At 40.3% G+C, this 27,869-nt stretch overlaps 1 protein-coding gene across 1 annotated transcript in view; it reads left to right on the forward strand.

The window, feature by feature from the left end:
• DOT1L (DOT1 like histone lysine methyltransferase) overlaps positions 1 to 27,869 on the forward strand; it is a 118,563-nt gene that overhangs the window by 62,555 nt on the left and 28,139 nt on the right. The window contains 23 exon segments of the mRNA XM_043980640.1: positions 2,596 to 2,651; positions 8,241 to 8,254; positions 8,257 to 8,319; positions 10,217 to 10,285; positions 11,162 to 11,268; positions 12,088 to 12,129; positions 12,742 to 12,852; positions 13,978 to 14,001; positions 14,003 to 14,052; positions 14,054 to 14,198; positions 14,200 to 14,215; positions 15,166 to 15,279; positions 17,751 to 17,842; positions 19,548 to 19,665; positions 20,156 to 20,280; positions 21,787 to 21,846; positions 21,848 to 21,913; positions 23,587 to 23,626; positions 23,629 to 23,661; positions 23,664 to 23,978; positions 23,981 to 24,056; positions 24,403 to 24,547; positions 26,822 to 26,968. Coding sequence (XP_043836575.1) covers positions 2,596 to 2,651; positions 8,241 to 8,254; positions 8,257 to 8,319; positions 10,217 to 10,285; positions 11,162 to 11,268; positions 12,088 to 12,129; positions 12,742 to 12,852; positions 13,978 to 14,001; positions 14,003 to 14,052; positions 14,054 to 14,198; positions 14,200 to 14,215; positions 15,166 to 15,279; positions 17,751 to 17,842; positions 19,548 to 19,665; positions 20,156 to 20,280; positions 21,787 to 21,846; positions 21,848 to 21,913; positions 23,587 to 23,626; positions 23,629 to 23,661; positions 23,664 to 23,978; positions 23,981 to 24,056; positions 24,403 to 24,547; positions 26,822 to 26,968 — 2,028 coding nt within the window.

Raw genomic sequence — 27,869 nt, forward strand, 5'->3', positions numbered from 1 at the left:
TTTCAGCGGGAAATGTAATATGTTTTGGTATTCGAAAAGCCCTCCAAACATCCCCTGTGGCTTGGACAAGATGCCATGTTTTTGAGACTTGGATTCTTGCCTTTAGTTATTTTTAAATTAAGCAGGGCTCTAAAAATAACCATGTACTTTTTCAGGCAGAATTGACTTTTGTTGTTGTTGAACCAAGTAAATTGGCTTTCCTAGGCAGGAGAGCTTTCCCACACACGTGTGTGTGTGTGTGTGTGTGTGTGTGTGTGCGCGCGCGCGCGCACACGTGCTCTGGAGCCTGATGCAATGGCATCCTATCAGATAGCAAAAGGACCTCTCATGTACTACTAATGGGAAGGATCCAGGGCAAAGTGGTCTTTGCATTAAAAATGGGTTTTTGATTGCCTTTTACTTTTACCCTATAGTTATTTTCCCTTGGGTACCTTATAATCCCAAGTGGAAATGCAATCAACACCGCCACCACATCTGTTAGTACAGACTCTTTTCCAAATCTAAAGTTTCACCTTTTTGTTTAGTAAGTAGTTTTCTGGAATCAAACAAAACTCTTCATTACAAATGTTCATAGTAGACTTATTTTTAGACTTAAAAAAATTTTTTTAAGACTTTATTCTTTACATTATCATTGTGTATATTGTCCTCCACTGTGTTCCTCACTCTAGGCCACTTTAAGTATAAAGTTCCTGAGTTCCTTTTCACCAGAATTTCCTTCAGTCATTGGGCATCTTGTGCTTTTCAGTTTATCTTCAGTTTGGGGTTTCTCTCTGTTTTGTCTCACATACACTTTCCCTCCACAAATAAATACATTGATGTAGAAGACGTCTTTATCCTTCCCTTCCCAGGATTAATGCCTAGCTATGGATATCTGTCTCAGGAGGTGGGCCTTTTTGTCAATTTATTATCCAAGAGGCAGTATGCTTGAACCATCGAAGCATTGTGGTGTGGCTGGTTGTCAAGTCATGATCATTTCCTTTTTCTTGATGTTCACCAGCTGTGGGGCGCATCCCTCTCCCCCCCCCCCTTTTTTTTTTTTTTTTTTTTGCAGGGCTATGATAATTGAACTAATATGCAGAGGTCAATAAGAAAAGCAGTCTGGAATCTGAGGACCTTGTTGCAGTGTAGGTCTGCAGCTGAGTTAGTGAAGTATATTTGATCTGTGACTGACAGCTTTCAACATTGATTTGAGACAGATTCCCTAAGTTGAATTTTACCTTGGAAGAGTTTTTGTGAATTAGTCATTCCATTGCTTGTACAGCATTAACAGGAGTCATCATTAAAACACAGCTTAAGCCTTAAATGTCAAGGCCGCCTGAGATAATTATACTTAATTTATTATTAATCCATGTTAAAGCCATTTTTAGCTTGGAGAGATGTTCAAATGATATTGTCACTCGTGCCCCAATGACATGACTACCCCATGACAATTTTTTTTGTTTGTTTGTTTGTTTTTGGCTTTTTTTTTTTTTTTTTTGCAGGGCAATGGGGGTTAAGTGACTTGCCCAGGGTCACACAGCTAGTAAAGTGTCAAGTACCCCATGACAATTTAAGGAAACGGAACAAGAAAGAAAAAATGTTTTTATTATTTATCTATCCTTTGGGATTGTCTTGGGGATCATTGTATTGTCAAGAATAGTTGTCATTCACCGTTCTTCATTAAACAATATTCTGTCTCTGCACACAATACTCTCTTGGTTCTGCTCACTTTACCGTACATTATTTCATATAAGTCCAGGCTTTTCTGTAATCATCCTGCTTGTCATTTCTCATCATATGCCATCATATAGCCATTCCCCAATTGATGAGCATTCCTTTGATTTCTGATTCTTAGCCACCACAAAAAGAACTGCTATAAGTATTTTTGTACAAATTTGTTCTTTTCTGTTTTTGGGGATGTCTTTGGGATATAAATCTAGCAGTGAGAGGAATACTGCTGGATCAAAAGGTATATTCAGTTCTATAGCCCTGTGGGTATAGTTCCAGTTGCTCTCCAGAATGGCTGGATCTAAAAACGATATTTTATCACGCTAATTAAGCAACCAAGTCAATATGCCATTCTTCCTGGAATTCCTCATTCACTTCAGTATTCTTAAGCAGTAGAGTGGGTCCCCAGCCAATCTTTCCTCTGAGATAGGAAGATATGATATGAAGAAAGATTTGGTTATCACCTCATGAAAGGCCTTTTCTCCCTTTTGCCCTTATCTGCCACCCACTTGCAAAAGGCTTTTTTTTTTTAAAAACAGTTTGGGAAGGGACTTCATAGAGAAATAATATTTCCTAATATTTTAAGGTTTTTACTATAAATGGAATTTCTAAATCTGCTTCCACGTGATCTTTGTATATTGCCCATCAAGATCAGTGATTTTCTGAAAAAAAAAGTATTTGCTTTTTTTTTTTTGTCCTAAATCTTTAACTTTGTTTTTTTCTTGTACACAGCAAGATTTTTTAAGTTCCTCTGGGCATCTACCACACACTGGGCATATGATAGCTTTCACTTAAATGGTTTTGATCAGACCTTAATTATTTTTGGTTGGGAGTGAAGATGTGTAGCCCCAGCAAGGAATAATCTTTCTTCCTTTCCTTTTTCTTTAGCTGGAAAGAGGTGACTTCCTTTCAGAAGAATGGCGGGAAAGAATTGCAAACACGAGGTATGACTAGTTCTAGATCTCTAAGTTGCTTAGGAATTCTAAGTTGCTTAGGAATCCTTGTGGGTCTGTATCCTCATTGGGAATTTGCTTTAGATGGAAGAACATTAGGACTGATACTTGTGCTGTGGCTGTCTTCCTTTCAAAGGAGAATTAAGAGTATATCACATTCTTTTGGGGGGAGGGAGGGTTAGTGGTGCTTCTGACCATGACTCAGTCCTTTTATTCATGTGGCTGAGGGATCTTTATTATATGTGGGGGTGTGGTTGGAGAATCCTGAGGGCCCTTTTTTTTTACTCCTGAGGCTGAGTGATCCACTTCCTTGATTATTCATGGGAGGAATGACTCAATTCTTCTGAAATCTGGAATGGAACTCCTAGAGATCAAAGACTGCCCTTGGAACCTCCCCTGCCTTAAGTTATTCTAAAATAACAGAAGAGACCACTTTCCTGGGTTCTTCAGGGGTGGCCTATTGAGCACACTCACAACTGGGAACTTATTTCTCCAATTTTACCCAAGTTTCACCTTTGCCATTTAGATCCATTTTATGTAGATTTGTTTTAAAGAGGTCAACAGCAAATCAGAATCTGCCTTAGTCTTTACCTTAAGTTGCTTTTTAAGTAACTTCTTTTCTTTTCTTCTTAGTGGCCATTTTTTCCCATTTCCCTTAGTCTTTTTTTTTTTTTCTTTTTGGTTTTGCGGGGCAATGAAGGTTAAGTGACTTGCCCAAGGTCACACAGCTAGTAAATGCCAAGTGTCTGAGGCCAGATTTGAACTCATGTCCTCCTGAATCCAGGGCAGTTGCTTTATCCACTGAGCCAGCTAACTGCCCCTCCCTTAATCATTTTGATTGGTTCCTTTTGTCATTTGTTTCCCCCATCCCCCTTTTGAAAACCAGAATCGACCTTAGGATCCCTAAAGGATAGGAGAATTCTGGTGTGGATCCATGTGGTTTCTAAGCTATATCCTTTAAGCAACTAACTCCTGTTCCAATTCTGCATGTCTTTATCCTCCAGTGTTGTAGCTTTTTAATAACCCAACTTTCTGATTTGTATTCATTTGGGAGGACCCTCTCCTTGACCCTGGACTTTTGTTTCCTGTGCTTTTAGCTTGCAGCCTTTTGCTGAAATTTTTTCTTAAGTGTGTTTTGCATTTTACATTGAATTAGATCTTATGTACATTTCATTATGAGTATACTAATACTCAGTGTAACTGAAGGCACACACACTTTTGACTGGACTCTCCATGGTTGCCTTGCAGCTTTACGATTTTGGGTTCTCAATGTCCTGAAGTGAGAGCATTGAACATTGACTAGATTAGCATTCTCAGACTTTACAGTCTTGGGGCCTCTTTGCACTAATTCAGATTTGTTGAACATTGCAGAGAGGACTTGTTTAAGATACAGTTTATTGATATTTATAGTTTATAATTATTGATATTTACAGAATTGGAAACTAAAACATATTTGTATGAAAATAGTTTTAACTCCACAGAACCCCCTGAACCACACTTTGAGGACTACTGTGCAAGATGATTTAAGGTCATTTTCACTTCTAAATCCTGTGTCTTTTTGCCATCTGAGCACATTAATCCTGTATTTTTAAATTAAATTTATCCTTTTAAAAAAAATGAAGAAAAACTCACTTTTCTCCATCCTATCTTCCCCAATAGAAAAGAAAAACATAACCATGCAACAAAATATGTATAATGACGTCTTAGTGATATCAGCCATGATCTTTATCAGTTTTATGTCACAGCATAATTGGCATATTTGTGCCTGTCTTCCAAGTTATTTTCTATAAAATGGAAAAATCTCAGTACCAGGTCTAAAAAGGTTCCCATTCCATTCCTACTACTTGAGTCTAAAACATTGTTCATATTTTCACTTAACTGAGAATTAGATTCTGTATCTATTGGAATTAGAATTAGCATGGTAGCCATCAAAATTCAAGGTTACTAAAGGTGTATATGACAAGGAAAACATTTGAAGGAGACAGCAAAGAGGTGGGGGGACTATGGTTGTGGGCATTGTATTTGCTCTCAGTGTTTTGGTGATAATCCATACTGTGGTATCACTGGCATATTGACACATACTATTCTAGTATATTTCTAAATATTTAAAAGGTACAGTCTTTGGCTTCAGCAAGTTTGGGAAAATTTCTGAAGGTGCGCATTATTTGTTGGAATTAGTTGTATTTAGGAAAACTAATCTATCTTAGTACAACAAATTCCCAATACACATCATTTTCCTGTTTCTCAATTGGAGAAATGGAAGTTATTGATGTATTTAGAATCCTAAGTCTCAACTCTGTCTTTTTTTTTTTTTTAATTTTTTTGTGGGGCAATGGGGGTTACGTGACTGCCCAAGGTCACACAGCTAGTAAGTGTCAAGTGTCTGAGGTATATTTGAACTCAGTACTCCTGAATCCAGGGCTGGTGCTCTATCCACTGTGCCACCTAGCGCCCTCAACTCTGTCTAACAGTGTTTCCCAATCAAAATACCAGCTGGATTTAAAACGTTATCTCTTGGCATAGACTCTTTCTTATTTGGACAAATCTTGTTGTGTTTATTTTAATTTGTTTTGTGGTAGTAAGCAAACATAAATCTCATGCAAAGACAATGTGCTTTACAGATTCTTGCGTTTGGGATCAACGTGCCTCCACTTCTATCCTGGCACTGGTCTCTTGTGGCTATTAGGGAATCAGGGGCCAGTTACTTCTCAGGGATCCCTGTTGGATAGGGCTGAAGGAAGTGCCCTGGTAGTCTTTACAGCACCATACAAATGAGTGCCTTTGGTGGGGAGAGATCCCCTCTTCTCCTGACCTTTTTATAAAAAACCCTTTTTTTCTAGAATGTGAGCTTTTGCTTATTGGTTACAACTTCCCTCCTGTGAGCTTCTGTCATTGGCAGGGAATCATCACAATAAAGCATATATTTTCAGTTTGTTTTTGAAGTAATTATCCCATTAAGCTGGAGTTGTCGGCCTTTGAGAGGTGTCATTCCAAAGCACACATGTACTAACTTGTTTAAAAGGTACAAGTGGGAATGGGTCAGCTAACTCTTGCTGCAAGCCACTGGTACTTCTCAGTGAAGTTGCTTGTCATTTCCAGGCCTAGTAAGTGTCTCCCATCCCTTCTGTGTGCCTCTATATACACTGTGGCCAGCTCTACTGCTTTGCCCCAATGATTTTAACCTGTTTACTGTTGAGCAAAGTAAATGGAGCTTTAGTCAGAATTCAGGGAGCACAGACCATTGTACCTAACCCAAATCTAAGCTTCATTTAAGTTGTGCCTAGGTGTTGAGTAGCTGTTAGTTTCTTCAGTGAGCTATAATTACTGTTAGGTCTTGCATACTACTGTTAACAGTTTTGGGTTTTGAATAATTTTTTTTCCCCATTAGTAGAATGACTTGCCTGTCTTTGTACTATTTGAGAACTTTACATTTTGGACCCCTTTGGTTTCCATACCTGACTGTCCTCCAAAGCTGGAAAAAGCTCGGGGGGAAATGGTTCTAGGGCAACTGGAATTGGGTGTCCAGAAGCTACTGACGTTGGCAGATTTGCTCACCACCCCGTTGCATTCAGTCTTGCTTACAGCTCTCTCTCTTTGCTTGTTCTACTGCACTGGGGAGTTGTCCTCTGTTTTGCACATGGCCAATGCTTTCCATGACAACGACTTGTTTCATCAGCTCTGGAGTCCTGGGTCCGATCTTCCTCTGCAGTGTGCACCCAGTGATCTCCCTTCTCCCCTATCATATGACAAAACCAAAATAAAAGCTACCCAATCAAAACCTAGTGACCCCGTACAGGGACTTGGTTTAAGCTGTGATGACTTTTGACAGTGGTCGTCAGCTTAATTCTGTGAGTACTATCCTCTGTTTTATTCAAAGGATGAACGTGTTTTTAATCTACCACTCACAGAAGAGGAAATGTGGGGTTTTTAGAGTCTGCCTGTATACAGCAGCCCCCCCAATAAATACTCATTCCTGAAGATATCTCCTGGCTTTCAGGTTCCCAGCACCTTTAGTACCTTGAACTTCTCAAGCTCCTCCTCTACCATGCCAGCCATGCCATAATCCTGTGATAAGACCAAGCCACAGAATGGATGCTGAGTAGTTTGCAGAGGGCAGAATCTGGCCCTGAGAGTCCTGCAGGATCGAGTTAAGTGAGAAGGTGTGCTCTGGGAAAAGCCATTTGGTAATTAACCAAGGAGACCACTGGATGGGCTGAATTTCTAAAGTTTGCAATTCACAGTATTCCCATAGAGAAAATCCCCCCTTTGGAAAATGCTATTATAGATATTGTGTGTCCTTTTCAAACCATCCCATCACCCTGATGTCATTGCTGGCCTTCATTCCTGTGTTAAAATATGACCATTTCTTGTCCCTGCCTCTTCTTTGCATTTGCACATGAAGGGGAAGGGGGTGGGGGTGGGACTGGGTTTTTGGCTCTATGGTTACTATGCCCGATCTTCAGAACAAGTCCTCTCAATGTTCTTTGCTGACCTTGATTTCCTTTCCTTCCCCTTCTCTCTTTCTTTATTATTGTTCTGTTTGCTACATCACAGCTCATGATCCTGGTTATTGATACCTTGGGTTGTTGGGGGAACCGGTCTGCCTTGGTGGACCTTCTTTTGATTAACATAACATCAAGATTGAAGGAAGTACCTCTGGAGGACGATAGTTGTTGAATATGTGCAGATGGGGGGCGGGCAGTGATGCGTGCCAGTGGGAGGGCATCTTTTTGTATAGTACTTCCAGGACTGAAAATAAACTTTCTACTGAAGTATTTTAAGCTTTAAATGCAAAATTGTAAGAATTTAGAAAAGGCTTCTAAAAATGTCATTTTTCCCTTTTACAACCTTAAAAAAAATACTTCCTTTGCAGACTCCCAGCCATCAGAGGCTCATATGGGGTTTGTTAGATGAGAGGGTGTGTCACCTTTTTACTTGTCAGAGCTGGTCTCATTTCTCCCCTGTACCCCTGCACCCCTTTCCCCGATTTTCATTGATCTATATATGGTTGAAGTTATTCTTGAGCAATTAATGACAGATTGAATTAATCTTACTAATCATTTGTTTACCTTTTTTCCTTCTGGTTTACTGGTAGAGAAGTTGGCTTGTTTATAGTCATAAAATGCTTCCTGTTAAGTTGATGACCATTTAGCTTTTACATTACCTTGAAAGCCCCTTTGGAAAGAGGCTGGTGAAATATTCAAGGAGTCCCTTAGTGGGAATCGCACTCTTGGCAATGTTGTTTGAGATGTTTATTCTGGCGGTCTGAACAGAGAATGATACCTTAAGATGGTTGTCTGCATTTGGAGGAGTTAGGTTCTGATACCAATACCTGTCCTTGCAGTAGTTTTGACTTGGCCAGTGTTTAAGAAACTGGACTGGCTCTGTGAAAATGAAAATGGCTGCATTTGGGGAGCACGCTGCTTCCCAAATTCCAATCTCAAAACATTTGTCTAGGGTTCCTTTTTCAAAAGATGTTGAGTGTGCAAGCATGTTTATAGGAATAAGAGATGGACATTGGAGGGGCTTTAAGGAAGAATTTTACTTTGTATTCTTCTAACTAGAGTATTGTCTTGCCAGTGTTATTTTTGTGAATATTTTGCCTTTGGTCCTGAGGTGGATCACCAACTGAAGGAACGATTTGCTAACATGAAGGAAGGTAAGGCCTTTTCCTTCACTCTGCTTCTCTTCTCTCCCCTTTTATGCACCCCACCCCCTTCTCAAAACAAAACCAAACAAGGTCCCTTTGTCCTCTGGGCATTGAACATGCTGTTATGGCTATTAATTGTGTCACTAAAAATACATTGTAAAGGTGCTTTTTAAATTGAATTGGTGTATCTTCTAATAAGTATTTTGTCCTGGCTAAACATTATTGTCATTAAACATTATAAACATTGGGTTATGCTCAAAGTGAGTACTTTTTAAGACTTTAGTTTAAAAACGTTTACTTTTCTAAGTGTCCTTGCAAACTTGTTGCTGAATCAGAAGAACTTTCTATTTGGTTGTCAGTATGGAGCTCTTAACTTCTAGCATTATAAGAAAACAATTTTTTTTAATGATCAGAATTACCTGTACATAGCTTCCAAAATATTTGTGAACTCTGAAATTGGTAGAAAGCTCAAATCTGTAGGCCTTAGGATCTCTGGAGAATACATGTCTACTAACAGTCATTGTGGTGGGGGTGGTGCTTAAAGAGCTAGAATGTCCACGTTCAAGTCCTGCCTCTTAAATATGCTGGCCTTGTATCTCTGGCTTAGAGATACCCAAGCTGGGTAAATTTGGCACCAAGGAGATCACATAGCCACCCCCTTCCTCCACAGTCAGAACTCACAGGGTGTTTTTTTTATTGATTTTTTTTTTTTTCATCTGGACTGATGTCTGAAGAGCAGTTGAGATAAGAACTTTAGAGCAATGGTGGTCATCCCTGCTCACTAGGGAGAGTTGGCTGGAGCCAACTGCCTGGCACCAGGACCTACCATGTAGAGTTTACAGACCTGGGGTATAAATGTCTTTGGGAGATAGGTGTGTGTTCATTTCAGTTGACACTTGACCTATATTTTCTTTTTGTATGACATAAATAAAATTCTGTTGACTTTTGTCCCCTTTCTCCTTAAGGAAGGGGAAATATTACAGTATATGAAATTGGTGGAGAAGCTCTACTTAAACGACATACTCTATACGCTTTACTCAAGCTAGTTGTTGCATTTTGACCATGAGCCAGAGGACTTTGGTTTGCTTCTCGTTAAAGAGTTTCCATAATAAGCCAATAGACACATCACCACAGTTCATTAGATAGCTCAAATCACCATGTCCATGGCCATCCAGGTCCCAGTAGCAATATTTTTCCAATATTTGCTTTGTAGCAAAAATGACATAGCTTTTAAAGCTCTAAAAGCTATCATTTCTCCAGGTGACTGTCCCTGTCTCGTGTTAGGGAACCAAGGAAGGGACATTGTTGTCATGGATGACACCCTCATTAAAGATATACAATTTATCAATAAAATCCTTAGATGTTTTTTTTTTTTTTCTTGGAAAGAAAATGGTTTTGCTTCTTCACGATTGATGGGACATGACTTTTCCTCTGCCCATACCGTGGCTGAGCTTGGGATTGCTTGTCTTCACTCTGGCTTTGACTCCACATTGGTGTGATAGGTGATAGGGTCGCCATGTCTCCTGAGGCCCTATGTGGTATCAGAAGATGACTTTGCCAAAAGCTGCCTTTTGTCCTGTTAAACTTGCAGCTTATCTTAGCACTCACTGGAAGAAGTACGTGCTTGTGTGTGTTCAGGCTTTTGCAGAGCTACACTCTAGGACTTGAGTAGTAATGGGTGGGTGGTAGCCAGCCAGCCCCTATCACAGTTTTTCTGAATCCCACCCTGCTCATTGTGGAAAGGAGAATGTGCTAGTGTAGGTGTGGCTTTGGAAGTGGTGGGCTCAGTGCAACTTGAATTTTTGTAGAAGTGTCTGCTGTCAACCATTCCTGTTTTCTCCTCTTCACCTGTCATCCCATTGTATTTTGTGACTCGATGTGGTAATGATTTATCTTTGTGTTTCAGGTGGCAGAATCGTGTCCTCCAAACCTTTGCACCTCTAAACTTTAGAATTAAACAGTAGAAACTTGAGTGGCTAAGAGTCTGTATTGTTATTAAGCTATTAATATATGTAACCCATTAGAAGGAGTTGAATGGAATGCTGACATAGCACAGTAGACAGGGACTGGACCTTGAAGTCTGGAAGACCTGAGTTCAAATCTGGCCTCAAGCACTTCCTAGTTCTGTGCCACCCTGGGAAAGTCATTTAGTCTCTCAATTACCTTATCTGTAATATAGAGATAATAATAGCACCTGTGATTAGGTTTTGAGAGGATAAAATAAAATACTTTGTAAAAGTGTTTGTTAACTTTAAAGCACTATTTAAATGCTGGCTCTTTTCCCCTCAACAGATAACCTTTTCGCATATCTCATTTGAATAAATATTGACCACCTCTATCCTTGCTCTTTTTTATATTCAAATCAAATGCTTCTAAGGAAGAACTCTAGCAAAAATACTATCAGTACATGGTACAAGATAAAGAATCAGAGTTTGTTTCAAAATTTTCTTTACCTGTTTTGTAAGTCTAGATAGACAAATGTAAGCACTGCAGAATGTATAGAACATAACTAAATCCCAGTCCAGAGCAATCAACCCCACTCATTGTCAAGGGGGGGACTGTCACATGCTGCCAGACTGAACTCTGCAGAGCAAAGCTGCTCTTTTCTCCTGAACCTTTGGAAACTTAGAAGAGGTTGGGTTTTTATCACAACCTGTCGTTCATCCATTGACTTTCTACTTTTGAACTGGGGATGGGGAAGTAACAGAGGAAAACTCTTTTCTGTCTCTACCTGGTATAGGTTCTTTTTCTCTTTTTGTTGGAGTGTGTGCATGGAAGGCAAGGTACTATTGTCAAGGGCTCGTCTCTGGCTGCTGAAATAATCTTAACTAACCAGCTTTTTTATCTTTAGATATTGGCACTATAATGAGAGTTGTGGAACTATCGCCACTGAAAGGGTCGGTTTCATGGACTGGCAAGCCAGTTTCTTACTACCTGCATACTATTGATCGAACCATAGTAAGTATCACCAGAGACACGTGTTTGTGGCTCACTTATTCTCTTTTCTTTCACTTTTGCATTTTGGAGTTGAGGATAGTCCATCTCATTCCCACTCAGCCTACACCTGCCCCATGATAAGAACATGAGCCTACTGTGCCAGAGCAGATAGGTCTCTCCTGTCAGAACTGCACTAGAATTACTTTTCAACAGCCATTCTCTTCTAAATACTAACAGATTGCCTGCTTGCTTTTCTTTCTTTGTCATTTGTTCCATCTAGTCACTATTTATCAGTGTTAAATTGGCAAATTCATGCTTTTATTTAATCTTCAATGTAGTCTGTGTTTTTTGCCCTGTTCTTCCATTTTTACCCTACTCTTAGTGATTTCCTTTGACTGACCTGCTTTGTGCCCCAGCTCTTTTTCTATTGGAGAGGTGAGACTTCAGTTAAATTTAACGCACATTTATAGAAGTACTTTGTATGTCCAGTGGTGAAGAACAGTAATCCCTGCCCTCAAGTCTTGTAAATGGAATGAGATAATAGATACAGATATCAATATATATGTCAATTTTAGAGACAATAAATGGTAACTCACCTAGTGGTGGTCCACAGAACAGTTGGAGATAGTGGAGGAAGAAAGGAATTGGCTTCTAGGTGGGGGGGGGGGGTTTGTAATCAGGTACAGCTTTATTCCAGTTGAGATTGGCCTCTTGACCCATAAAGCTAATTATGATTCCTTATCACAGAAAAAAAACTCCTTAATAGTTGGGCAGATCTTGATTGAGGGCTCAACAGAAACGAGTAATTAAAAATAATCAACTTTTTTCTCCCCCTTTCAGCTTGAAAACTATTTTTCTAGTCTCAAAAATCCAAAACTCAGGGTAAGTTTTTTTTCACATAGTAGAACTTTTTGTTCTCGTTTATAGTAAATAGTAATACTAGTTTATATATGTATTATGCAAATAATCTCAAAGTTTGGAATGATTTCCTTTTGGAGATGATAAAGCACAGGGTTTGGGGGGGGTGACTTTTTGTTGTCACAAGGGTATGTTTCCACAGTTCTGGCTCAAGTATTAACTTTCTTCAAGATAGCAGCTGGTTAGAAACAATTGTCTGGTATTGGCTTCAAAGTGCTAGATCACTGTGCATTTCCATCCTCTCTACCTTTTGCTATCCCCTACCTTGTGTTGTTGAGTTACATTTTTTCTACTCTAGAAGCCTCATTTAAAAGAATATTGGTACCTGTATGAGCAACAGCAAGTCACTTAACCCGACCATGCAACTCTCAGTTACAGATAAGTTGTTGATCTGTGAGAGTTTCCTACACAGATGAAATCAGTCAGATAGTGAGAATGCTTGTATGTGTATGCTTGACTCTTTCTGGGACTGAGGTTGGAGGCACAGTGGTGGGCAGTTGTGCATTCAGGTGGTCACACTTTGTCCTTTAGAATTGACACTTGATAATGAACACTGATTATGACATCCCCTCCTAGGAGGAGCAGGAGGCAGCCCGCCGACGGCAGCAGAGAGAAAGCAAGAGCAACACAACGACCCCAACGAAGGTCCAGGAAAACAAAGGAGCTGTTGCCTTGGAGCCTCGAGTGGTAACTGTCTGTCTGTCTGTGCACCCTTCCCAACACTGTGCAGGACCTTACTTCAGGAAAATGATGTTACGGCACAAAATGCCAAGTGTCATCCGACCTTGTAGGTTTTTCATATGTCTTTGAGACCATGTCCTTTGGGCTAATTATAGCCATGGTATGTTTGCAAGTGGAAGTTGTTTGCATGGAGAGGGAGAGCATCTGAACCTAGTTGTTAGAAGGCTGTACTTGGAATCTGGAGGCTTGGCTCTAAATGCTGTCTCAGGCTAGCTGTGTGTCCCTGGGCAAGACATGATAGAAATTCGGTCAGCCTTAAGTTCCTCTTTGGAAAATGAATATATTAGTAGCCTACATTTTACAGGGTTAGTTTTGGTTTTTTGCAGGGGCATAGTGAGGGTAAATTGACTTGTCCAGGGTCACAGCCAGTAAGTGTCAAGTGTCTGAGGCCAGATTTGACTCAGGTTCTTTGAATCCACTGCGACAACCTAGCTGCCCCTACAGGGTTTTTTTTTTTTGTTTGTTTGTTTGTTTTTGTTTTTGTTTTTGTTTTTTAGTGTGGCAATTGGGGTTTAAGTGACTTGCCCAGGGTCACACAGCTAGTAAGTGTTAAGTGTCTGAGGCCGGATTTGAACTCAGGTACTCCTGACTCCAGGGCCGGTGCTTTATCCACTGCACCACCTAGCTGCCCCCTTACAGGGTTATTTTGATGATCAAATAATAGCTATCAATTGCTTTGCAAATCTCAAAAGCACTCTAGAAATGTGGATCACCATCATCACTACCACCACCTCATTCCTTTCATGTAGCTAAAGCAAACACCAACTTGTAGAGGCCTCAAGTAATAACCACTAACGTGCAGCTGCCATATGCCTTAATAGTCAATATAGAGCACATGCTCCTTCATGAAACCTTTTTTTATTTGATTTGGAGAAGAAAAATGGCAATTGACCAAGAAAGCAAGAATTGAAGTGTGTAGTTGGTGATTAAAGTGCCTCTGTACTTAGAACTTTAGGCTAGGAAAATTCATTCTGAACTGTCCCATCCTCCCCTACCTCTTGCTTTGTGGGAGCCTTGTTTCTTGTACTTTTTTTTTTTGTATTTCACCACCCCTGCCCCCTTTTCTTTTAGGATTCTGGGCTGAAGAAGATAACAAAATGGGACGGCTGCTCCTTAAAAGCCATCTCCTTCCAAGCCTCGAAAAAGAAATAACAAATAAGGGAAGGAAGATGGCACGGAAGAAAACGTGGTACGTCCCAAGAAACATGAGTGCTGCAAACCCTGAACGAAAAACCGAAGAAGACTCGACTGCACTGGAGCTTTTGCATGCTCAGACTGTGTCCCAGGCAGCTCGCATCCTCTCCTCAGGGTAAGGGCTGTTGGATCCTCAGCAATGCCAAGGGTAATAGGACCTGCTTTGCATAGTTATAACATTCAAAAGCCAGAGAGCCATAGCAAGCTTTTACTTGGGAGAAGTGGATAGGCGATGAAGTGGGGGATCTTGTCCATTTCTAAGGGCAAACTTATTTCTGCTTTCCTGTTTCCATTTCTCCACTAGAAACACTTCTTTCAGCAAATAATTGTGTATCTGAAAACAGTGCAGTCTTAAAGAACTGCATACATGTCTCACTTTCAATAGATGCTGGTTGTGGGACTCTAGGCCAATCATTTTCTCTCTCAGTGCCCAAAACAATTCATAAACTATATAATTGCCTAGCTTTTGTTTATCTGCATGGGTAGGGGTTTTTTGTGGTTTTCTCATCTGAACCCCTGAGAATCTTAGGCCCATGTAACCTCACTGCCACAGTTTCCTGATCTCTAAAATGTTATGTAAAGTTGATTTCATAATCATAATCATGCAAATATTGAACAAACATGATGATCAATTATGGCAGCTTCTAAGAAACTCTTGTAAGAATTATAGGGAGCAGGGAGGCAGCTAGGTGGAGCAGTGGAGAGAGCACTGTCCCTGGACAGTCCCTTTTTTTCTTTGCTACTGTTGTGTAAATAAAAATCTGGTGCTCTCACCTTCCTCCATGATTCTCACTTTGATACATTTGCAGTCACCTTCCCTCTTCTCTCCTTCATTGCTTGTATAATATTTCTCCATAATATTGTCATATAACCAAATTGGGAAGTGGCAGTTCAGGGTTATTTATTTGGATGCTGTGAGGACAATTCACCTTCACATTTATGAGATATAGGGAGTTGGTCCATCCAATAAACAAATGAAAACCCACAGGATAAAATTCAGCAAGGCTTTTGACTTCTCCAGTTTCTTTTTCAAATAGAACATGTTGGTTTGTTCTCTCTCCTTAGATGCATACAAGTCACCTCATAGTCCATATTATCAACTACCTCCTAAAGTACAACGGCATTCCTCCAACCAGCTATTAGCAACACCAACACCGCCTGCACTCCAGAAGCTGTTAGGTAATGTCCCTTTTGTCTACAGATTCAGTAATAAAAATGCTTTTGTTCTGTCATCTGGCCTCTGCCTTCCAATGTTGCTGTGAATCAGGCTTCTTTGAGTTTCTACTTTGAGTTGGAAGAGTCATAGGTCATTTGAGGGATCAGTACATAGAGCCAGAGCCTTCTTTGTTCAGGTCACCAGTGTCCTCAGAGCAGGCTTATTATGATTGTCTGCTAAAGTAATTTAATAGTTATCCATTCTTAATTATTTTTCTTTAGGTAATATACTAGTTCCCATATTTTGGAAAGTCTCACGGTGGCTAAGAATGAGAGGAAACCTTTGCCAAAACAAGTTAAATCTGGCCTTTTGTTCCACACTTACCTCAGGTTATACTAGCACACCAGTGATAGTCTCATGATTTCTAAGATGTCATTTCATTCCATTCCATTCACTAGAATTTTTTTTTCCCATTCAGTGGAATTTTGAGAAATGTTCTCATTGCTACCTGTCTACTTGTTGGTTCAAGCGCTTCCAAAATGTTTCTGCATAGATGACAGCTGAAAGTTTTGTAGGTCATAAAAATGTTTCAGTGATTTTTTAGTATACCCTTTCTCCATCTGATTCATGACTAGTGTGGATCTAGCTAAGCAGACTCACTGCTTTAAAAAAAAGTGTGTATTGTTATCTTGGTAAATTCTTGTAACCCTTGAGAGTTAACCACTGTAACCCTTGAGATCCATACCTTATAATAACAAATAAAAATGAGAAGATTAACTGAAGTGGAGGAGAGATGTTGCTAGAGATTAGAGAGATGTCAGAGCCAGTGGGAAATAAAATAATCACAACAGGACTGGGGTTAGAACTGGACCATGTGATTTTTGGGACACAAGGTAATTTCTGTCATGGGTTCTTTTCAGCAAGAAGAGGGACCACAGGAAGTTGGAAGAAGTGGGAGTGAAATCCAGTAAAGGGTCATCCTCTATTAGCAGAAGGGGTGTATGCCTGTGATAGTAGATGGGAACCTTACAGTTGGTTTAATCTGGAATCATTTGGTGTATTGGGAGATTCCATTCACTGAGTGTTATGCCTTCATGAGCAATATCCTGCTGCAGGAGAGTCTCTTAGGGGCAGGTACCACCCAGAAAATTGGGTTGTGGATGAGTGATATGAACTAAGAGATAAAATAGTAGTGCCGATGGGAAAGAGAATGTCATGGTGATATTGGAGTAGAATCATACCACGTGATTTGAGACATTATATTTTCTACCATGGGATAATACTTCTGTTCACCCTACTTCCTTCATGATTTAATATTTTATGAATGAGGCACAACATGAAAAATGGGATAATGGTATGAATTCTAACTCAATTTATATAGGCTTCGGTTAGAAGAGAATGTTGAAATTACGTGTTTCAGAAAGTAACTCCATGAGGAGCAGAAAAATATTAAATAATACAGAAGACTTTAGACTGTCAGAGAATATAGTTTCACAATACACAGGAATAGAAAAGCAGAGATACTATTCTTAGAAAAAAAATGAAGTCACTTGGGGCAGCTAGGTGGCTCAGTAGATAGAGTATGGGTCCTCGAGTTAGGAGGACCTGAGTTCAAATCCAGTCCTAGATACATGACACTTACTAGCTGCGTGACCCTGGGCAAGTTACTTAACGCTCAGTTGCTTTGCAGCCACCACCCCCCTTGTACTGCAAATGGACTCACTCAGAAATTCTCATAGAAATTAGAGGGGTTAGAAGGGAGTGGATATTTTTAAATTAAGCCACTTAAATGAAAAGGAGTGGAAAAGATAGGGAGGAAGAAGGTGGGGAGAATAGATCACTAATTAAAAACTTCAATTAATGCTCTTTTCCCCTTGGGCCTTGCTTATTGAAATTAAAGGGAAGTTCTGGGAGACAGAGGTGTTCAGATGCTAACTGATGATGTAAAAGCATATATTTTTTCGCTTCACTGGGCAGGAGATAAATGACCATTAGAATGTCAACCTGGAGCCAAAGGCACTTTATGAACAGATTGTCCAAATCTGAAATAACTGGTTGTATATAAACGTCATGATTCTTTTAATTGGTGAGCAATGGTTAATGGTGACACTTGTTAAACTTGTTTTTTTTCTCAAAACTAACAAGTAGAATTTAAAGTTAGATGATCAGAATTTAAGGACTTCCATTTTGCATTCAGATTGACTCCAACAGGATTAGGAAAGCACTGGATCTGAAGACAGTATTCACTTGTAACCCAGTTGATTTGGAATCAGCACACGAGTTTGAGCCTCAGCTTTGCCACTGACTCCCCAGTGACACTGGTCAAGTCCCTTGATTCTAAGTGTTTGTTTTGCTCCTATTTGAACACGAATCATTTACACTAAAATGGTACGTACGGACCTTTGTGTATCTTATAGTAGATGCTTATTTAATGAGTACTTGCTGCTTCATTAGTTGCTTTAATTGAATGCACTTTTATTACCTTTCTTTATAGAATCATTTAAGGTCAGTACCTGCAGTTCCTGGCCTACATGAAAACCCCCTCCAGTACAAGCAAACCTGCAGCAGTTGGTGGAGCAGGAGAAGGTAAGTGTGGCAGAATGTGGCAAAGACCACCATCTTGCCCTTAATGCAGCCCAATCTTGAGACACAACATAAATCAGAAAAATGGCGAGGAAGAAGGTGTCCAAACAGAACCGAATGGAAGGTATTAGGGACATGACTCCAGTTCAGGATATCTTGATATGTCATGGCCATTTGTGGTCGTGTACAGCCTAAACTGTCCCTTTGAAGTATCTGCTGTCTTTTGCTTACCAAGCACTGTCAAACGTGGTTTAAACTAGGTCTGTGCATGCCATCTTGACAGAGTGGAAGAAGGCAAGGTTCCCCTTCCCCCTTCCCCCTTCCAGTCTATTACAAATCAAGTAGGGTACCTGTTAACTCTTTGTTTATCTTTGTTTTCAAGAAAGAATGACATCATTTTTCATACTTGGAGTGCCAAAGTTTAGTTCCCTGTATGCTGTCCCTTCCCCCTGTCAGTTATCTGAATCTTATTTCCTTCTGGTTCTTCCTGGCTCCTCTGTTTTAGTGTCACCATTTCTTTCTTTCTTTCTTTTTTTTTTTTTTTGTCAGGGCTGTCTGGGTTAAGTGACTTGCCCAGGGTCACACAGCTAGTAAGTGTCAAGTGTCTGTGGCCGGATTTGAACTCAGGTCCTTCTGAATCCCGGGCTGGTGCTTTATCCACTGTACCACCTAGCTGCCCCCACCAGTTCTTTTTAATGAAAAATTTAATGTTGGATTTAAAATTGTGAAGTGCTTTGCGATTTATCGGAGCCCAAATTTAATTTTTATTTAGATATGAACGGGGTACCTAGGTGGCACAGTGGATAAAGCACTGGCCCTGGATTAGTTGGCACCCCCTTCCACCCCGTCCCCCCACCCCCCAAAAAAAGAATTGAACCTGAATCTTTCCTGGTTTTCTAATGCACGCTTAACTGTCTTTCTCTCACTTGACTAGAACAGTCTATTCCTTGGCCACAGTAGATGATTTTCTTAATTCAGTTTAAGCATTGATGGAGCTTGTGAGGCATTGTGGTAATAGACATCTATTCTCCTCAAAGAGAATAAAGTAATATTCCTTTTTATAAGAAGAGCCTCTTATCGTGTGTTCCAGCTTTTCATGGGTCAGTATGAGGATGATATTTATCATCTGTCTATTGCTAATGAATTTAGCTATGATTTCCCAGAGGAAAAAAGTCATAGAAATCAGGAGAAAGAAGCACTTGGACCCGCTCTCGGCCTTTATTAATAGATGAAGCCTTGGAGTCATGGTGGAGGAAAGCACGTTGAAGCTCCCCTGGCCCAGTTCTGTTTTCTTCATCTGGTATTTAAGAAGAAATTTGAGGGGGCAGATAGATTGGCACAGTCGGTTAAAGTGCTGCCCTGGAGTCAGGAGGACTTGAGTTCAAATCCGGCTTCAGGACACTTAACACTTACTAGCTGTGTGACCCTGGGCAAGTCACTTAACTCCCATTGCCCTGCAAAAAAAAAGGAAGAAGAAGAAGAAATTGAGGCTGCTCCAGTGTCCTCTAATTTGGTCACACAGTAGCAGGGATGGCATCAGGTATAGACCCTACTTTTTGTCCTATACCAAGCTGCCTTGCAATTTGATTTCTATTTGATTTTGTTTGTTTTCATAACCTCAGCTTCCCCCATCTTTTCTGATGCTGTGTGCTTGTCTTAATATGGGTTGTGGCCCCTTCCTATTTCTTTGTGTTCCCTTTCCTTGCAGGAAAAGAACACTCAGTTGTTAGGTACTGCCCAGCAGTTGTTCAGCCACTGTCAGGCTCAGAAAGAGGAGATCAAGAGACTTTTCCAGCAAAAACTTGATGAGGTATGGGGACAGTTGGGTTGGAGTGTGGGCCCACCTGGGAGTCATTGGATTTGTATATTCATAAGACTGTGACTGTGTGCGATCTGTAAGAAGTCACTTCCCTTCCCGATGCCCTCTTGGTTCTTGCTGCTGCTAGAGCCCAGTATCTTGCCCTGTCAGCGTGTGCTAGAGTTGGCTTTGTGTGCTACACCATGAAGTAACCAGATGGCCAGAAGTTGCAAAGAGGCAAATTAAGGCTGGATGTCAAGAAGAATTTGCAAACAATTAAAGGCTGCCTGAAGCAGCAGGTTTTTTTCCTGCCTCTTTGGGTTAGTAGGCCCCACATCTTTGGAATGCTTCACGGAGCCTCACTACCACTTAGCTCATTCTCAAGGACCTTAGATGACTGATGGGTCCTTTCAGCTCTAGGATTCTTGATTCTTTGTTAGGTGGGGAAGGGCTAGCCTTCATCATTATGTACTTAATGCATCTGTGGTAAATGTATTTTCTTCCAGTTGGGAGTTAAGCTCTGACCTACAATGATCTGATACAAGCCCAGAAGAAGATCTCTGCTCACAACCAACAGCTAAAAGAACAGACAAAGCAGCTAGAAAGTGATAACAGTGAACTCAGGAACCAAAGCTTGCAACTGGTAAGGACATTTCTGTAACTCAAGTGCCTGCCAACCAAGAACTGGAGGATGTCATAAACCCAACTTTGTGTATTTGAGTGGAAAAAATATTAAGTAAAAATCAATTCTTCTTTACAAATGAATCTTATGTTTGAGTTCAGCATTCCTATGAGCTATATGGATTTTTAAAGTTAAAGCTTGTTTTGGTGATAAATTGTTTTAACATTTTTTTTAACATTTAACATTGTTTTATCTCTTGGTAACCACTCATGTTTCATTTGATTAAAATTTTAAAAAATTTAAAATAATTTGACAGGTCAGATTTTCTTGAACATGTAACATTTCAGTTCTAGCTTTGCAATTTCATCACAATAAGCCAAAAGGTATTTCTAGTCATGGGGAGCCAGCATTTGTCACAATTGTCACATATTCAGATCAGATATCTGAATTTGTTTATTCATGTACACTCTCATAAGTCACTTTGTATATTCTCCTTGTTTTACTTTCCCCACACCCTGCTTCTATTCAGAGAAACCTGGGAAGACTTTGGAGTTCACATAATAGTCATTTTTTACTATAAAGTAAACATTCCATTACATTTTTGAAACATAACTTTCCCAGATGATGAGCTGATTTTTTTTTCCCCCACCATAAAAAGGGTGTGTTCTTTTTCTTTTTTCTCCTTGGATTTGGATATAACCTAATAGTGGGAATGATGGGTCAGAAGTTGGTGTTAAGTATCTTTTCTCTTCTCGTCATTAGATACTGTTTTCTAGGATAATAGTGACTGTTAGCTGTATTTTATTCAGGACTTGATCATTTGAAATGGCGGAAATATGGTTTGTCTTTGACTGTATTAGTACTCGTACTAGAAACACTAGGAAAGAACAAGAGAAATGCAAATCACAACAGGCCAGACATTTTCCCTCATACCCAACAATTGGCAAAGATGGTAGAAGATGGGGAGTAGTCAATGGTTTGTAGAAGACAAGTCTCCTGTTCCAGGATTGTTGGAAGTATCTGTTAACTCATTTTGTCAAGAAGGTATTCTGGCATGTTTTTCTCTTGATGAGTCTGTGCTGCCTTAGGTCTTCACTGCTTCCCTTTCTCTGAGTATTATAAATCATCCTTTAATAATACATTCCATAATTACTCAAATTAGGACATTTACATGTGTACCCAAGTCTTGGGAATTATGCATCTTTGTGTTCTCCCCATTGTTCTTATATCCTAATTGTAACTCAGCAGCTGCATCCATAAGTGCCTAATAGTTGTAGTGCCTATTTTGTTTCATTTTAGCTACAGGCACTTCTCTGCCTTAGTACTTTTTCTCTGTGATATGTGGAAGGAATGGTATGGTGGTTAGCAGCAAGATTTATCTTAATGCTTTGATTAAACCTTGAAATGTGTCGGCATTTTCCACTTTTTATGGCCGATGCTCACATTTTTGAGAGGAGAAGAAAAGTACAAGGGAATGTTGTTGCAGCTTTTGTGTTCTTACTAATCCCTCTCTAACTATTCCTGTAGCTTAAGGCTCGGTGTGAAGAGCTGAAGCTGGATTGGTCTACTCTCTCACTGGAAAATTTGCATGAAGGAGAAGCAAGCACTGAAGAATCAAATTTCCGAGAAGCAAAAGCACTGTCTGGAGCTTCAGGTAGGCCTTGTTGCTAAATGGCTGCAGCCTTCCTCATTATCATATCACTTCAACTACCTGAAGGGATGAAATAGAAGTCTGGAGGGTTTGAGGGATTTTCCCAAGGTCTCAGAATTAGTCTGACTTACCAGAAACAGGACTTGAGCCCAGATCCATTGTTTTTACCCTTCAATAGTCGTAAACATCAGAAAGACATGTAACAGGACAAAGGAGAATCCTTCATCGTGAATACTCGGTGGCTCAGGGGTATGGTAGAGTCCTGTCATTCTTAAATATAGTAGCACAAAGAAGAAGCTGGCTAATGAATTCCCTGAACATACGCAGTATTCAGAGTGCCTGTGGATGTTAGAATGACTTGCATCTCTTGGTTTGGGTTTATCGTGGCATCATGTGCATTCTGTGACTAGAATTAAGATTCCAAGATCTGAAGCATGTACCATACGTTCAGAGTTTTTAACACTTTCGGTTTTACTTTATGGAGCAAGTTAGTCTGAAATATCACTAGTATTAATAAGTGTCTCACCAAGCTGGTTGGCCTCATTTTTTAATTCAGATTTTCTTTCTGGCAAGAAAAGCAGGGTAGTTTCCCCACATGTATCACCCTTGCAGTCTCAAAGTCCCTTTCTCTAATCTGACTCAATGGGCTTCTCCATATGATTCTGCCTTGGGGATCCATGGGGAGCCGATGGGCAGGGTAGGGAGAATCCAGCACATTGGTTAGCTTTGCATGGGCTGGCTTCCTGGCACTTTGTATTGTTAGAACACTGGTAAAGCAACTCAGGGCAGTGGAATAGATGGCTCAATAAATGGCCCTGGCAGTGAATGCCATGTATGTTCTTTGGTTTGGTTTCAGTTAGTGTTAATGTGGTTCTTAACTTAGGCCCCTTTTAGGGACCATTTTATAAGGACATGGTTTTGATATGTACTTACTGTGTACTTAGACTATAAAGGTGGATGGGGCATAGTGGAGAGAACAGGAACCCACTCCCCCCACCCATTTGGAATCCAATGTCAGCCCTACCTGTCTCACCGTGGGCAACCTAAGAAGCTTTCCTTATCCTCAGATTCCCCATCTGTGAAGGATTATCATTATGGCTCATTGGGCTCTTGGGAGGGTCAAAGAGATGATATCTATGGATGGAACATTTCCAACCTTAGAAAGCTGTATATAAAACCAAGCTATTACTAGCCATGTGATCTTAGCCTCAGTTTTTCTCATTTGTCAAAGATAGGGATAGCAGTACAACTTACCTCAAGACATCATCAGGAAAGCATTTTATAAAACTGTTCCACTATCTAAATATTTGAATGGGCTTAATATTTTTACTTTATTCATTTTTATTATTGGTCATTTCAGAATTGAGATAAGCAAACATTGAATAAATGAATTAAACTTACTTGACTTGAAAGAAATGGAATATTTTCAGAGCAAACTTTTTTTAAATTATAATTTTTTGTGTCCCACGTGCCTTTTGGTCTCATGTTGGGGTATGGGTATATTTAGCCTAATGCTTTCTGTGCAGCATATCAAATCTTCTTTTATTTTGGGCCCTCAACAAAGTGGCTTTGCTCTAATAGTGGTACATAGAAATGTCTTGGGGAGGTGGGGGGGATCCTCTGTCTTCTGGGCACCGCCTTTCATTGTGTCTCCCTTGATCCTCTTTGTTGTAAAGATCAGCATTGTGGAGCTTGAGAAAAGCCAAAGGCAGCAGGAATACTGCAGCTGAAATCCTACGCGCAAGCTGATGAGGCTTGTCCGTCCACCTGCGAAGTAAAAGCAGCTTCAGCCGTGAGCTGGAGACTGACCCTACCAGGTTCCAGTTGGAGCTCGAATGCTCCAAGTTGGCTTTGCCCCCACATCAATAGCTGAGCCCTGAACTCTCTATGAATGGCCATGCAACCTCCTATGAGATTCATAGTATGCTTAGCCGGCCTTCTTCCAAACAAAACACTCCACAGTATCTGACCTCCCATCTGGACCAAGAAATAGTTCCTTGCACCCCCATTCATAACAGCAGCAGAAGGCAGCAAATTGTCGAGCTTGTCCTACCTGATTACACCAGGTTTTCCCTGCTAAGTTAGCCCTAAGGAGACACTTGAATCAGGATCATGTAGTCCATGGAAAAGCTACAACTAATGAAATGCACCACAGTGTGAGCAAAAATGTGTGTTTGGGGTTGTCAGGGAGAGAAGGGAAGAGGGGAAACAGCATGATGACTCAGCTTTCCTTGTATGCATTTGTGCCTAGGAGCATCAAGAGTTTAGCTTATTGTTCTCCCCAGGCCCATGAATGTGTTGGTAGAGATCACCCTGCTCCCCTTACATCCCTACTGTGTGCTTGTCACAGTGCTAGCCCTTGGCCTCAGGTCATTCACATTCTTCTGGGGTGAAGTTTCACTAATTTGTAGGGGGAAATTGACAGGTAGTTAATGAAGCAGTACCTAGGGGGAGGAGGGGGCACTTGGAACCAGAAGTGAACTTGGTGCCTCTCATTCCAGAGCTGAACATGCCAAAAGAGAATGGCTTCGACCTCTCAGAGCCCTGGTATGTCAAATGGCCTAAAGCTGCCCTCAGGACACTCGGCCTTCTTCCCCCTCTGCCTTACAGATTGCAGGAGAGAAGAGCAGTGACAAGGTGAGGATCAGGGAAGGTCGGGTCCTGGCTTCTAACAAAACATTCTCCATTGCTGTGGCTAGGCTTCCATTTTGCTGGAGAAATTGTGTCCTTTGCTGCTGAGCACCTGCCTGTCTTTGATTACTTTTTTTCCAATAAAATTGTGTTTATAACATGTGTTGTGCATTACCTACATTTTGAGGGGAAATAAACTAAACCTACACACCCAAAACATCTGATGTTGATGCATTGTTCCACACTATAGGTCTGAATCCTGCTCAGATGATAGAGGATGGGCCCTTTTCAAAACTTTTATTTTAGGGTCCAGCCTCATCGTTTATAATTTTTGCATCTTTCAGTTGTTTTTGGGTTTTTTTCCATTACATGTTCTAGTCTTGTGTATATTGTTGTTTCCTGATTTTGTTTACTCCTTTGCATCAGCCTACATTAGCCTACCTGTGCATCTCTGTGTTTCTTCATGTTCATTTCTTTTGGTGCAGTGATACATACACAGTTGTTTAGCCTTTCTCTAGTCAATGGACATCTGCTTTGTTTCCATTTCTTTGCTTCTATGCAGGGGGACATGTGTCTAGCATTTAATTCTCGATCCAAGAGCATCATCCCAACATTTTCTTCCAGAATAGTTGGACCTATTAACAGCTCTACCAGTGACATGTTAGTGTGCCCATCTTCCCACAGCCTCTTTAACACTGATTATCCATACTGTTTGTCATCATTGTTAACTTGCTGAGAATCAGGTGAAACCTCAGATCTGTTTTGATTGGCATTTCTCTTGGTAGTGATTTGGAGCTTTCTTTCATAGTTGAATTCTTTTGAGTATAGCTTGTTCTTAATGTTGACTAATTTATTGGGAATGGCTTTTTGTTGTATATTTGTGTTAGTAGCCAATATATTATAGGTTGCAGATCCTTATCAGAGAGACAACTTCTAAATTACTCATGGTACATGAGAGAAGATACTGAGCTAAACCTAATTCCTTCCAGATCATTTTCAAGTTTTCTTAGCAATTCTTGCCAGAAATTTCTTTCCTAGGTAATTTGTGTTTCAGGTTTATTCTTCACTGGGTTATTATTCAGCTTTTGGATTCTTCCCTATGTGATCTGTTCTATATTTTTCTATATTTTAAATTAGTTCCTAATGGGAAATCAGTAAAGAAAAAAACTGAGGAATTAATAGCTTCAGCAAAGCCCTAGGATATAAAATAAACTGCCAAGCATTTATTTATTTTTTCTTTTTTTTTTTTTTTTTTGCGGGGCCATGGGGGTTAAGTGACTTGCCCAGGGTCACACAGCTAGTGTCAAGTGTCTGAGGCCGGATTTGAACCCAGGTACTCCTGAATCCAGGGCTGGTGCTTTATCCACTGCACCACCTAGCTGCCCCTGCCAAGCATTTATAATACTTCTATTTGGTGATAAGAAAATACTGGAGAGAAAAATCAAAAGGGAAATTCAGTTCAGAATAGCTGCAAAATGCATAAAACATCTTTGTCAAGCTAACTTAGCACCCTCATACTTGTTAGATACAATTACAATATATTACTTTCAGAAATAAATATGGAATGAAGTGGAGGAATATTCATTGCTAATGGCTCTCCAGTGCCAGCAAACAACAAAACTAACAATAATACCTAAATTAACTTTTAGTCTTTGTACTTTAGTCATCAGAATACCTAAAACACTGATTCTCAAACTTTTGGGTCTCATGGGCCCTTTAAATCATCTCCTCAAAGTTATTGAGGACCCCAAATAATTCTTACTTATTTATGTGGTTTATATCTGCTAATATTTACTATTTTTGAAGTGAAAATACCTTATGACAATAGTTTTGACCTTATTGATACCCCCCCATCCACCTTGCACTCCACAAGCTTCAGAACTGCAGGCCTAGAGAAGGCTTTATGAAGGGAAATAATGAAAAAAGTAGGAATGAAGGTGGAAGTCTTGCTGCAGCCCCCACATGCTATTATTTTTGTTTGTTTGTTTGTTTTTGTTTTTTTTTTTTAAGTGAGGCAATTGGGGTTAAGTGACTTGCCCAGGGTCACACAGCTAGTAAGTGTTAAGTGTCTGAGGCCGGATTTGAACTCAGGTACTCCTGACTCCAGGGCCGGTGCTCTATCCACTGCGCCATCTAGCTGCCCCCCCACATGCTATTATAAAGCTGTAGTTGTCAAAACTGTCGTGTGTTGGCTTGAGTTTTAGTGTGTTAGGATTCAGTTTTATTCTTTTAGAAATTTCATTTTTTACTGTATTTTTTTAAAAAATCATTCTGTTACAGGTTTTAAAAGAGAGAGCCTATGCCAGCAATGGAGAAACAATCACCAGCCTACCTATCAGTATTCCTCTCAGCACAGTGCAGCCCAATAAACTTCCTGTCAGTATCCCATTGGCCAGTGTAGTGTTGCCCAGCCGTGCAGAGAAAGTGGTGAGTAGAAGTGCTGGGGGCCATACCCAAGCTCTGAATAGGGATTCCAGATACTCCTTCCAGCCACTCTCTGCTTTCTCATCCTTTGGGAGGTGTCTTCCTACCAGGGTAGGAAGGACTCCTCCTGTGGGGTGTGGAGTACAGTCTGTCCATCTATGTATTCTTTTCCTGTGTGAATGCCTTATTTCCTTTCTTTCTCTTTCAACTTCTTTGCACTGCTGCAGTTGACCCAAGTCTGACTTGTTACTTATTGTCTTGCCCACTGAGAAGCATGCAAGTTGGATTAGTCAAAGACCCATGGTCTCAACCCTTCAGTGTCCTTGGGTTTCCATATAATAGAATTAATGAGTTTTTTCTGAGTCTGACCCATCCACCCTTTACCTTCAGTTCACTAGCTTAGGCTCGAATTTAGAGTAAATAGTGAAGAATCTCTTATGATTCTCATTTTAGGCATAAAAATGCAATAGTGTCTGGTTATCTCTTTCTTACCTTTGAATTTGTTAAATGTTGTTCAAGTTTTTAAAAAAGGAAATAGAGTCCAAGGACCAAGGTTTGCTCTCTCCTCCCCCCCCCCTTTTTAAGTGAGGCAATTGGGGTTAGGTGACTTGCCCAAGGTCACACAGCTAGTAAAGTGTTAGGTGTCTGAGGCCGGATTTGAACTCAGGTACTCCTGACTCCAGGGCTGGTGCTCTATTCACTGCGCCACCTAGCTGCCCCCCTTAGGATATTCTTAATTTCAATTTCTGATTGTGTTTTATAGCTGATATTTCTGTTTTTATGGCCACTGATATTGTGAGTTAGTCTCTTCTCTTTCAGTTTGATGGCTCATGTTCTTGGGTAACAAACGTTTCTTCAAGTCCCCATATAATAACTGAAAATTAACCCCCTCTCCCCATCCTAT

Source organism: Dromiciops gliroides, chromosome 1 (genome assembly GCF_019393635.1).
Source record: "Dromiciops gliroides isolate mDroGli1 chromosome 1, mDroGli1.pri, whole genome shotgun sequence".
NCBI classification, from domain to species: domain Eukaryota; kingdom Metazoa; phylum Chordata; class Mammalia; order Microbiotheria; family Microbiotheriidae; genus Dromiciops; species Dromiciops gliroides.